The 13730-nt window shown below is 39.1% G+C and overlaps 1 protein-coding gene across 1 annotated transcript; it reads left to right on the top strand.

Annotated features, from left to right (window-relative positions):
* The first annotated feature begins 11966 nt into the window (after window positions 1–11966).
* LOC110527148 (uncharacterized) lies at window positions 11967–12888 on the top strand. The gene has a single exon (XM_021608291.3). It carries the CDS (start codon window positions 11994–11996, stop codon window positions 12804–12806), a length of 813 nt encoding a protein of 270 aa, XP_021463966.1. The 5' UTR covers window positions 11967–11993; the 3' UTR covers window positions 12807–12888.
* The last annotated feature ends 842 nt before the right edge of the window (window positions 12889–13730 follow it).

Below are 13730 nucleotides of genomic sequence, written 5' to 3'. Positions count from 1 at the left end.
AACTTTATCCATATCCCACTGTGTATTCAATAGGGGCTGGGTTGAAAATCGACCAACCTCAGATTTCCCACTTCCTGTTTGGATTTCTTCTCAGGTTTTGGCCTGCCATATGAGTTCTGTTATACTCAAAGACATCATTCTATCCAATACTAATAATAATATGCATATATTAGCAACTGGGACTGAGGAGCAGGCCGTTGACTCTGGGCACCTTTCATCCAAGCTACTCAATACTGCCCCTGCAGCCATAATAAGTTTTAACTAGGTGGCTAACGTTAACTAGGCTAGGGGTTAGGGCTAAGGTTAGTATTCAGGTTAAAGTGTTTAAGGTTAGGAGTATCCACAGGCAAAACAACAAAGCAAGTACACATGAGTACAAGACAAGAGACCTGAGCAACCGGCCCTGGTCCATAGAGGAACCTAAATAGCCCTAAACCAGGTGAAACCAATAATCCCAATCAGGCTCACCTGGACACTATAAACATAAGGATGCCCTCCAGTGGCACCCTCAGGGATAACACTCCATGATGACCTCTAACCTGTGAAAAAATGTGTTTACATCCCTGTTAGGGAGCATTTCTCCTTTGCAAAGATAATCCCTCCACCTAACAGGTGTGGCATTTAAAGAAGCTGATTAAACAGCATGATCATAACACAGGTGCACCTTGTGCTGCAGACAGTAAAGGCCACTAAAATGTGCAGTTTTGTCACAACAAAATGCCACAGATGTCTCAGGTTTTCAGGGAGCGTGCAATTGGCATGCTGACTGCAGGACCGTCCAGCAGAGCTGTTCCCAGATAATTTAATGTTTATTTCTTTACAATAAGCCACCTCCATCGCCATTTTAGAGAATTTGGCAGTACATCCAACCGGTCTCACAACCGCAGAGTGGTATGGCGTCGTGTGGGAGAGCGGTTTACTGAGTACCTCATGGTGGCGGTGGGGATTTGGTATGGTCAGGCATAAGCTAAGGACAACGAACACAATTGCATTTTTATTGAGGGCGATTTGAATGCACAAAAATACTGTGAGGCCCATTTTTTTTAAAGGCATCTGTGACCAACAGATGCATATCCTTATTCCCAGTCATGTGAAATCCATAGATTAGCACCTAATGAATTTATTTCAATTGACCGATTTCCTCATATGAACTGTAACTCAGTCAAATCAATGAAATTGTTGCATAATGCATTTATATTTTTTTTCAGTATAGTTGCTAAGTAGCAAAAAAAGTAGTAAGTAGTTGCAAAGTAATTAGCTAAAATTCTAAATTTGTCCATGATAGGATTTGAATGCTCAACCTTTGGGTTGATAGACATTCACGTTATATGCCCATCCTTCCAAACTGACCAACCACCCCCATTTTGCCTTAAGTAACTTTCTGTATTATGTAACCATACAAAACATATCATACTTTCCCGGGTTTGCCGGGTCTGCATTTACTATGTTACATCTAGTCTATGAGACGAGGCCGGCACACAGCAAGTACCTTAAGTAAACAATGATTCTGATGTTGTTTCACCTCTCCGAGCCGGGAGAGACATAGCGATGAGATAAGATAGTAACTACTAGCAATTGGATACCACGAAAAAGGGGGTAGAATTCAAATTTAAAAATTCACTCTATCTCAATTCCAGTGGGTCAGAAGTTTACATATACTATGTTGACTGCGCCTTTAAACAGCTTGGCAAATTCCTGAAAATGATGTAATGGCTTTAGAAGCTTCTGATAGGCTAATTGACATAATTTGAGTCAATTGGAGGTGTACCTGTGGATGTATTTCAAGGCCTAACTTCAAAAGCAGTGCCTATTTGCTTGAAATCATGGGAAAATCAAAAGAAATCAGCCCCCCCAAAAAAAGTAGATCTGCACAAGCCTGGTTCATCCTTGGGAGCAATTTCCAAACGCCTGAAGGTACTACATTCATCTGTACAAACAATAGGACGCAAGTATAAACTCCATGGGACTATGCAGCCATCATACCGCTCAGGAAGGAGACGCGTTCTGTCTCCTAGAGATTAATGTACTTTGGTGCGAAAAGTGCGAATCAATCCCAGAACTACAGCAAAGGATCTTGTGAAGTTGCTGGGGGAAACAGGTACAAAGGTATCTGTTTCCATACTAAAACGAGTCCTATATCGACATAACCTGAAAAACCGCTCAGCAAGGAAGAAGCCACTGCTCCAAAACCTCCATAAAAAAATCCAGACTATGGTTTTCAACTGCACATGGGGACAAAGATCGTACTTTTGGAGAAATGTCCTCTGGTCTGATGAAACACACATATAACTGTTTGGCCATAATGACCATCGTTATGTTTGGAGGAAAAAGGGGGAAGCTTGCAAGCCAAAGAACACCATCCCAACCGTGAAGCACGGGGGTGGCAGCATCATGTTATGGGGGTGCTTTGCTGCAGTAGGGACTGGTGCACTTCACAAAATAGATAGCATCATGAGGTAGGAAAATGTTCTGGATATTTTGAAGCAACATCTCAAGACAAAAGTTTGGTCACAAATGGGTCTTGAAATGGACAATGACCCCAAGCATACTTCCAAAACTGTGGCAAAATGGCTTCAAGACAACAAAGTCAAGGTATTGGAGTGGCCATCACAAAGCCCTGAGCTCAATCCTATAGAAAATTTGTGGGCAGAACTGAAAAAGGTTGTGCGAGCAAGGAGGCCTACAAACCTGACTCAGTTACACCAGCTCTGTCAGGAGGAATGGGCCAAAATTCACCTAACTTATTGTGGGAAGCTTGTAGAAGGCTACCCGACACGTTTGACCCAAGTTAAACCATTTAAAGGCAATGCTTCCAAATACGAATTGAGTGTATGTAAACTTCTGACCCACTGGGAAATGTGATGAAAGAAGTAAAAGCTGAAATAAATAATTCTCTCTACTATTATTCTGACGTGTCACATTCTAAATATATAATGTGGTGATCCTACTTTGCCTAAAACAGGGAATTTTTACTAGGATTAAATGTCAGGAATTGTGAAAAACTAATTTTAAATGTATTTGGCTAAGGTGTATGTAAACTTCCGACTTCAACTGTATGTACTAACTGTTCTGAAAAATACTGTGGTTTTCAAAAATATTTAACATTCCTAAAGAAAATCAGACTGGATAGTAATTTGTTTTCAACGTGAAGCCATGATGCATTTGGATAACATACATAAGGATAGAGCAATGAAGAGCTAATCTGGCAGCCCTGTTTTGAGCTATTTGGAACATTCTTTGCTGCGGAATATCATATAACTGGACAGTACTTTAAGTGTGATAGGACCAGGGATTGAATCAAGGTGCTAGGTGCTAGATGCTACATACTCTGAATATTTTCTTGTAACAGCAATTGCCATACCCATCTTAAATACAACATTATCTATGTGTTCTGACCATGATAAAGCTGCGTCACAACATGACGCCTAGTAGTTTCGTTTTTTCATTTTCTCTACATGCGTTCTATTCATCAACAAATTAAATTAGTGATCATCAGCAAGCATATATCTTGAACCAAATACAATACATTTCATTGTAGAAATGTTCAACACCAATTTGTTCATATCAACCCACTCAGACACCATTCTTAGTTCACTAGTCAGTAAATCTGTTAGCTCATTACATTCTGATGCTGCACTGTAAATTGTAAAGTCATCAGCATACATGACCACTCTTGCTTTGTTCCTTACTGAAGGTAAAACATTAGTAAAGATATAGTAGAGAAATGGGCCTAGGCAGCTTCCTTGAGGAACCCCACAGTGTATATCTTTACTGTTTGAAAAGCTACACATTAAACGCAAAAATTCCTTCTCCTGTTAAAACCATCGTCTTTGAGTTTACCAAGTAACAGTTCATGATCAATTACATCGAAAGCAGCACTGAAATCTAGCAGCACTGCACCAACTATCTTCTTGTCATCCATACTCTTTAACCAATCATCAGTCATTTGTGCTAAGGCCGTACTCATAGAATGCGCTTCTTTGCATGCATGCTGGAAACCCATTATCAGACCATTACATGAGAAATTAGCCTTGATTTGTACAGATAAATGTTTTTCCAATAATTTACTTAACACATGCAGAAAGCTTATGGGAGGACTATTAGGACCAGAGAATGCAAATTTTTTATCCTTAAGTAGTGGAATAAGCTTTGACTCTTTCCAGACTTCTGGGCATGCCCCATATATCAAGCACTTATTAAAAAATATGAGAGAATGGGGTAGATATTTGGTTAGCTGTAACTCTGAGCAATTTGGATGGAGATCATCTGTACCAGGTGACTTGTCATCTGATACCTCCTCCCTTTTTACTTCGTGAAATTTGAACATGCATTTCCTCTCCTTCATGATACAATATTTTATAAGGGTATATGACATGAAGTCATCAGTTGTAATCATAACATTCCTCAACTTGTCCACATTGCCCCTAAAGTATCAATTCATAAAATAGTTTGCGATGTCATGTGGTTTTGTAATAAATATACCCGGTGATTCAACGAAAGAGGAATTCCTACCCATAATAGCGTTCAACGTTCAAGACCTGTGCCAATTGCGCCTCTGATCCATTCAACATTAAGTCCTTACGTTGTTTTGCTGGAATATGACTCTGAATGTAATCTGCAACTCCACCCCCATATCTATTTCTGTCCCTCCTGAACAGAAATAGATAAGTCTGCAAGTTGGTGCAGCATGTGCAGCCCCCTGAAAACGTTTTACTTGTGGATGGTGACTGTAGATTTTCTGTGAACACACTGAAAAGTAATTTGACACTGTTTTGATCACACACAGCACACATTTGGATTATAATAATGTCAAGACAGCAGGAATGGGAGTTAATGCCGGAGTTAGAATTTATTCGAAACAGCGATAATTACAGTCTGGTAAGTTGATGCTAGCATGCACAACTGAGGTTCTGTTTCCATGTGCGTTTGGGGTTCAACCATTTACTCTATGCGGTTCAACATAGCTGACTTACTGTTTCTTAACAAAGCAATTTATTTTCTCGGCTATGATTTGTGTTGTGGTCTTGGTTGTTCTTAGTCGAAAGAAAGGCAGCGTAGGTCACTGCAGTGTTTGTCCTGTCTGAAATCTGGCTACCTCGTCTTAACGTTACCTTAGTTTGATCTGTGCAGTTTCCCAAAATGTTTGGTTTTAAATGTAACATTAGCTAGCTAGTTATGTCTTGCGTAAGAAAGTATGATATACTGACTGTCCTAATTATTTTATAAAAAAATTATTTCACCTTTATTTAACCAGGTAGGCAAGTTGAGAACAAGTTCTCATTTACAATTGCGAGCTCGCCAAGATAAAGCAAAGCAGTTCGACACATACAACAACACAGAGTTACACATGGAGTAAAACAATCATAGTCAATAATACAGTAGAAAAGTAAGTCTATATACAATGTGAGCAAGTGAGGTGAGATAAGGGAGGTAAAGGCAAAAAAGGCCATGGTGGCGAAGTAAATACAATATAGCAAGTAAAACACTGGAGTGGTTGATTTGCAGTGGAAGAATGTGCAAAGTAGAGATAGAAATAATGGGGTGCAAAGGAGCAAAAATAAATAAATACAGTAGGGAAAGAGGTAGTTGTTTTGGCTAAATTATAGATGGGCTATGTACAGGTGCAGTAATCTGTAAGCTGCTCTGACAGCTGGTGCTTAAAGCTAGTGATTCTGTACAAAGTATTATATTGCCCTATGTTGTCATCTAGTGGCGAATATGGGTACTGTAGCTTTTAATTAGCTCATTTTTGGTTCAGAGCTATTTCCTGTCAGAACAATCCGAGAGACCAGCCCTACTTTTACGTCTTACTAGGCCTTGGTTAAAGATAAGTCTGTTAGTAGTTTTGAGTTATTAGAACATGCTTTCGCTAATTCAAATTGTGTTTCCAGAATATGTATTTTTTTACATGTTTATTCTAGTTTTTTAGAATAACTGTTGAATGTGAACAGGGGTGGCAGGTAGCCTAGTGGTTAGAGTGTTGGGCCAGTAACTTGAAAGGTTGCTGGCTTGAATCCCTGAGCTGACAAGGTAAAAATCTGTCGTTCTGCACCTGAACAAGGCATTTAACCCACTGTTCCCCGGTAGACTGTCATTGTAAATAAGAATGTGTTCTTAACTGACTTGCCTAGTTAAATAAATAAAAATAAAGTGTAAGTTGAGGATGCTAAGCTAGTTGTGCTCATTCACTTAACATTATGTGTTTGCATGCTAGCTATCATTTCGTGACGGAATTCAGCTTATTTTGTTTTTGGATGTATCAAGCTATTTTAAGTGTTCAGATATCTCCTGTGACAGAGCTAAAACATATTTATTAAGATATATGGACACTTAGATTGTGTGAATGTAAATAGTGATTTTTTTCTCATACATTTTCCCCTTTCTGTATCTGTTACAGTTTTACAAACAAAATATATTTGACTAAAGATTCTTAACTGTACCAATGCCTCCTGATTCTTTATTGGAAGCTTGTAAACTGTCTGCCACGCTATGTAGCTTACACTTTGTGAGGGCAGAATCCTGGGCACACCCATTAGCTAACGTTACAGTCTTACGTTAGCTCAGGTTACCTAGCTAGCTAAGCTTAATTGGCTCTCATAGCAGCCAAGGCTGTTCGCTAATTTAGGTTTGTGCATATTTGTTTGTCCTCTGATTACACGCAAGTGTCTAGATCAACAGTTTACACATGATCACTTCAGCCTTATGTGAAAAACCTTACTTGGCAAAATCTAGCTAGCTAGCTAGATTTCGTCACTTGTTGGTTAGCTACCTAGCTAACTTTAGCTGGTATAATTTTACATTAGCTAGCTAGCTACTTAGCTAATCAAAATAAAACCACATTAATTGGCTAGCTAACTTCTTTCGGCCTGTTGCTTAGCTAGCTACCATTCAGCTGACTGGTGTTAGCTAGCTACAGAGGCTTTGCTGCTGGACTTTGTACAAGCAAGCTAATGTAAGCTAGGTAATATTAGCTAGTTAGCTACCTAGCTAATCAAAATATATGCTTTCATTTATTGATTAACCTCAGCTTGCATACAGTGTCCTAGGTTTGTTTGCATACACTTCTGACTGGCAGCGTGGTGCAAGCAGCTGTATTGCTTTGTCTAGAAAATATGTTAGCACCGTTGTTATTTAGTCAATGGAAATGTGCATGTGAGAGCAATAAATTATAAATGCAATAAAAATTGTTGCACCTACACATTTTGTCAATCCGGCATTTTTTAAGTCCAATGGTCACTTGCTGCCATGTTGTATTGCTACCATGTTGTTGTCATGTGGTGTTGCTCCCATGCTGTGTTGCTCATATGCTATGTTGTTGTCTTAGGTCTATCTTTATGTCGTGTTGTCTCTCTTGTCATGATGTGTGTTTTGTCCTATATATTTTCTTTATCCCAACCCAAGTCCCCACAGGAGGCCTTTTGCCTTTTGCCTATTTCTTTTATGAGAGACCATGCTCTTACAATGGAAAGTATTGGGGCATACTGAATTCTAGCTACCAGGATGCAATTCCTATGGCTTCCACGGGGTGTCAGCAGTCTATGTTCAATGTCTCAGGCTTGTAACTTCCAAAATGAATGAGAAATATCAGTGTTAGTACAGGGACACAGTCTTGGAAATTTGTGTGTGGGTGAGAGATGAAGACAAGCTTCACCTGCTTAAATCGTTTTCCTATTGAGCATACTTCTTTCCGTAAGAAATATTATAGTGTGATTACATTTTAGGGTATCTGAGGAGTCAATAGAAATGTATTTTGACTTGTTGAAACCAAGTTTTTGGGTAGACTTTCGGATTCCTTTCTCTGCATGAATGAGTGGATTACTGAAATCAATGGCGCCAACTAAACTTTTTGCGATATAAAGAAGGATGTTATCTAACAATATGACACTACATGTTATAACTGGGACCCTTTGAATGACAATTCAGAGGAAGATTTTCAAAAAGTAAGTGAATATTTAAATCGCAATTTGTGAATTTATGAAACCTGTGCTGGTGAAAAAAATATTTTGATGTGGGGTGCTGTCCTCAAACAATGGCATGCTTCGATGTAATGGCTACTGTAAATCGGGCAGTGCAGTTAGATTAACAAGAATTTAAGCTTTCAACTGATATAAGACACTTGTATGTACCTAAATGTTTAATATCCATAATTTTTATGATTATTTATTTGAATAGCGTGCCCTCCAGTTTCACCGGAAGTTGTCCCGCAAACTGGAAGTCTATCCCTGAGAGGTTTTAAAACTCAATGACACAGTTAAAAAATCTGGTATGTGGTTCAACCAATGAGCTTTAACTAACTATTGTTGGGTCTATAATTATGTTCCAGCCCCTTGACCATCCGCTCAAGAAAAAACATCTGCCCATGGCTGAATCTAGTTGATTATCTCTAACCTAGGATATACCTGACATGTGTTTGTATGGTTCATGTAATTGAAATGCATGTTAATGTTTTTCACACTGTTCACATTCAACAGTGTAACACTGGTCTATAACACAGTCATTTGCTGTTAATGCATAATTTTTAAATAGCCTCCTAGTGCGGTGTGTTGCAATAAAAGGGCCACTGTTGAATTAGAGCTGTCTAATGAATCTGCATAGGTGGCAATATAACTAAGTATCACTATTTCTAATGAAACTATGTAATAAAGTAGTAATAAACCACCTCCCTTCAGCACAAGAACTAATAAAACAGCAAGAGAAGATGCGAAGATCTAGCTCAGGGTCAGAAAGAGAAGTGGGATCTCTGTCAATGTCATGAAGTCTCTGTGCATGACATGCCAATAGCTTAGCCTAGCCACTAGGCTGCTTTCCCATTGTCTCGTATACCTGGGAGACAGAGAACAGTTTTGGTTCCTGCAACAAATATAGAAAGTTAATTTGTTCTTCTTCAACTACAGAGCATCAATCATATGGGCAGCCTAAGCCTCTGGTCCAACTCTCTGGGAGGTCTCCACTGTAGTGTAAAAATAATTGCTCTCCTCTCCTCTGTGTGTGTGTGTGTGTGTGTGTGTGTGTGTGTGTGTGTGTGTGTGTGTGTGTGTGTGTGTGTGTGTGTGTGTGTGTGTGTGTTCAAGCACAATGTTAACCTTAGTGGAGAAGCAGCAGAAACCTGTGTGTTTCTCCCCTCAAGACACAGCTCAATTTCAAATCATACCTGAATAGAGTTTTTTTTTAGCTTGATTTCATGCGTCTCTTTGGTAAATCTTTCAAATCAACAGAGAATAGCTGTTGAACATATACAGTGTATTCACAAATAGACATCAAGATGATACAGCAAACATTACAGAAGATGGGCGGCAGGGTAGCCTAGTGGTTAGAGTGTTGGACTAGTAACTGGAAGGTTGCAAGTTCAAATCCCTGAGCTGACCTTTCCATAACCATTTACACATTTTAATAATTAGCAGACACACTTATCCAGAGCGACTTACAGGAGCAATTAGGGTAAAGTGCCTTGCTCAAGCGCACATGGACAGATTTTTCACCTAATCGGCTAGGGGATTCAAACCAGCGACCTTTTGGTTACTGGCACATTGTTCTTAACAGCTAGGTTACCTGCCAATCTTTCCATAACTACACTATCTCTCATCTATTCACTCTCTCATTTCATATTAGCGTTTTGATCTCATCCCATCCATCTCAGGCCTGCTGAAGGCCACGTTCGTTTCACAGGTCAATTCATTTTAATTACCGAGCATATCAATAGCCTATCATTGGGGTGGAGTGTGTGTTGTGAAGGAGAACTTAATTAAACTTAAAGATTTCAGACACCCACTCACTCAGGCCACGAGACATTTTAAATGTGACTTGCCGAAGACACGTCAAATATCTGGGGTTTGAGATGATAGACGATAGTAACAGCACTTGTATCTGAAGATTTACATGACTCCTTAACTTTTAGTCAAGCCTATCTGTACCTTTGTCGACAACGGCAATAAATTGCAGCACTACATTTTTACTATGCGTGCTACTATACATGTCTGTATCTGTATCTCATCCCTTATCTGTAACCAGTTCTCTTGAACGTAGTGGTTTTGCTCACTGCGGTAAAGCTAATTTGGCACAAACTGATTTAGATGAATACAGAGCCCCGTGTACAACAGCTGCAGCCAGCCAACAACTGTTTTAGCTGCTCCAGAGCAGTAGTAGCCAGCTACCCTGCATTTCAATGAAGGCCCTGGTACTTACTCAACATTCAACGTGCAACACTGTGATTGTTATGGCTGATGAAGGACTCATCTCCGGAACTTTTTAATAGGGACAACAGTGAATGCCCAAAGCATACCATCACCATCGGATGAATGGATTTTAATTGAGAAGAGTAATGTTTTAATTACAACCGGCTGGTTTGGAGGCCCTCTCGATTTTTCCAATTTCCCCATTTACAGAACTTAAAATAAGTGTCAGATATACAATTAAAACAAGCACTCTCACATCTGAGTTATCTTGTTACAGGTGCAACAATGCCAAACCCGCAGACTGCTCTTGCTAGTATATGTTTTTTTTATTTAAGCTTACTTGTTAGCTTTTTGGTCTTCGTCAGAGCTTTTTCACATATCAAATACGCTGATGATAGTTAATACCTCTTGGGGCTAGGGGGCAACAGTTTCACTTTTGGATAAATAGCGTGCCCAATTTAAACTTCCTGCTACTCATGCCAAGTATTTAAGATATGCATATTATTAGTAGATTTGGAGAGAAAACACTGAAGTTTCTAAAACTGTTTGAATCATGTCTGTGAGTATAACAGAACTTATGTAGCAGGCAAAACCTCGAGGACTAACCGTTCAGATTTTTTTTTTTTAGGTCTCTGTCTGTTCAGTGGGTTCTCGTTGGCAAACAATATTTCTTAGGAACTGGTTTTCAGTTCCTACCGCTTCCACTCGATGTCACCAGTCTTTGGAATTTGGTTGAGGTTATTTCTTTGTGCAATAAAGAAGTAGGCCAACTAGGAACAGGGTAACACTGTTGAGAGTTGCGCAAGACGTGAAAAGTAGCGCTGGTTTGTTGTCTTCCTGTATTGAACAACAAATAGACCCGTCTACAATTTGATGAATTATTAACGTTTAAAAATACCTAAAGTTGTATTACAAAAGTAGTTTGAAATATTTTGGCAAAGTTATAGGCCACTTTTGAAATATTTTGTAGTGACGTTGCGTTTTTTGGAAGCTGTTTTTTTCTGGATCAAACGCGCTTTATAAATTGACATTTGGATATATATGGACGGAATTAATCGAACAAAAGGACAAATTGTGATGTTTATGGGACATATTGGAGTGCCAACAAAAGAAGCTTGTCAAAGGTAATGCATGTTTTATATTTTATTTCTGCGTTTTGTGTAGCGCCTGCAGGGTTGAAATATGCTACCCTCTTTGTTTACTGGTTGTGCTATCATCAGATAATAGCTTCTTATGCTTTCGCCGAAAAGCCTTCTTTTTTTAATTTGCCACGCTGCATTTTCACTGTTTTTTGCCCAAGTGGGACGCGACTGTCCCGCCTATCCGTAAGAAGTTAAAGTAGATAAAGTGATATCAACAACTGAAATATAAACTAGATCAATGGCAAATACTGTTATAGAGACAACTGACTTGGCCCACTGTCAGTTATTTTGAAGCTTAGAAATAACTATGGAGGGAGCAAGGCAATCATACAGCAATGAATTACAAAAGCACATTCATTGACAACATCTCAGTCCATTACTATAACAGAATAACATTTCTTAATTTCAAATGAAGTGTTACAAAAGCACATGCATTGACAACATCTCAGTCCATTACTACAACAGAATACAGGAATCAGACATTAAAAGACAACAGAGAAGTCACACAAGACATCTGAAGAAAGTCACACTTTTGTTTGACTGCACAAACATTGCTATTTATAGTCTTCCTGATATGACACTTTCCTGTCCATATGTTAAGTCTCAGATGCACTGTACAGCTTGAAACTAGAGCACAGTCTGTCAGGTATAATCCCAGAAACTGTTATTAACAATTGTGATGTCTAATGAAATCTATGCCAACGTAGAGTTTGATAATGACAATGTTGAGGATATTTATACCAATAAAGAGACCATCAATTCTCATGACTCCAGAAGCAAGACAAAGGACGTCTCCACAAAGAGTAGACCACAGGCTACAACCCAAGGTACAGAGAGCTCAGAGAGGAGATCCACCAGAGATGCTGCAATGTGTCTGGGGCTTCTGTGTGTTCTCCTACTGGCTGGGATCATAGGCCTGTTTTTATATTATAATGGAGAGATGGGCAGTTTTGAAGAGAACACCTTAGTTTATAAAACCAACTGCTCAGCTGAACAAGACCAGTTGCAGACCAAGTACAATACCATGACTAAAGATAGGGACCAGCTCCAGGTTGAAAGAGACAATCTTCAAGAAAAGTTCTCTGTGGTAGAGCAACACACACAAAAGGGATGGAGCTATTACAAGTCCACTTTTTACTTTACCTCTACTGAGAAGAAAACCTGGGAGGTGAGCCGAGAGGACTGTCAGAGGAGAGGAGCAGATCTGGTGGTAATAAACAGCAAAGAGGAATATGTATTTATCCATGGATTGAACAAGGAGACGTTCTGGATTGGTCTGACTGACCGAGTTGAAGAGGGGATCTGGAAGTGGGTGGACAGGACAGCACTGACCACAGCGTACTGGGGCAGAGAACAGCCTAATAATCAGAACGGAATGGAGGAGGATTGTGCTGCGCGATGGTCCGATCTTTCTAACACAGACAACGGCTGGCATGATGCACCTTGCAACGAATGTCACTTTTGGATATGTGAGAAAATTGCCTTCCTGTAACTGAACTTTAACTAAAATAATCCAAAAGGAAAGTTATGGCTCTGTCACATTGATTTCCATTACAAAATACCAGTGCTTATGTTTTTTCCATTAATCAACAATGATTTAAAATTTTATGTATTTGGTTTTATTGTATCTCTTGGAGAGACATCTTAATCATTTTATTCTTTCAATTAAAAAATATACAAAAATTGAGTCTGGACACTTTTCTTATCTAAACAAATATGTCTGATGTCAACTTTTTAATCCTTTAGTACATCTACAACAATCGTCAGATCCTTGATTTTCATGTAATAATAATAATTTCAGGGTGTCACGTTCGTTGAATGGAGGAGACCAAGGCACAGCGTGATTTGAATACATGTTATATATTTAATGAAGACGGACACTAAACAAACTACAAAAACAATAAAACGAATGTGAAGCTATACTACAAATGTGCAGACACAGGCAACTAGACATAGACAATAACCCACGAAATACCCAAAGAAGATGGCTGCCTAAGTATGGTTCCCAATCAGAGACAATGATAAACAGCTGCCTCTAATTGAGAACCAATCTAGGCAACCATAGACATACATAAACACCTAGATGGTAAACAACCCCATAAACTTACAAAACCCCTAGACAGTGAACAAATACATACAGTACATCACCCATGTCACACCCTGACCTAACCAAAATATATAAAGAAAACAAAGAATACTCAGGTCAGGGTGTGACACAGGGGTGATTATTTTTTTCCAGTTACACACTTGTACAAGTATTTCTTGCATATCCCAACTCCCCCTAATACACCAGCAGGGAATGGGTTAACCTCTTTGGAGTATCTCCCCCTTCTTCTCAATTTCCGGCTAAAGACATAACCTAATCAAACTGCCTAAAGCTCAGGCCCAGAGGCAAAGCTATGCATATTCTTGGTAT

Source organism: Oncorhynchus mykiss, chromosome 7, assembly GCF_057628025.1.
Source record: "Oncorhynchus mykiss isolate SJ-2025 chromosome 7, ASM5762802v1, whole genome shotgun sequence".
NCBI lineage: Eukaryota > Metazoa > Chordata > Actinopteri > Salmoniformes > Salmonidae > Oncorhynchus > Oncorhynchus mykiss.
The sequence above is the reverse complement of the archived record's forward strand: the minus strand, read 5'-3'. Positions and strand labels throughout refer to the sequence as shown.

Bases quoted from the DNA above. Each gene is read 5' to 3' on its own strand.
- LOC110527148 (XM_021608291.3), top strand. From the start codon at position 11,994: ATGTCTAATGAAATCTATGCCAACGTAGAGTTTGATAATGACAATGTT.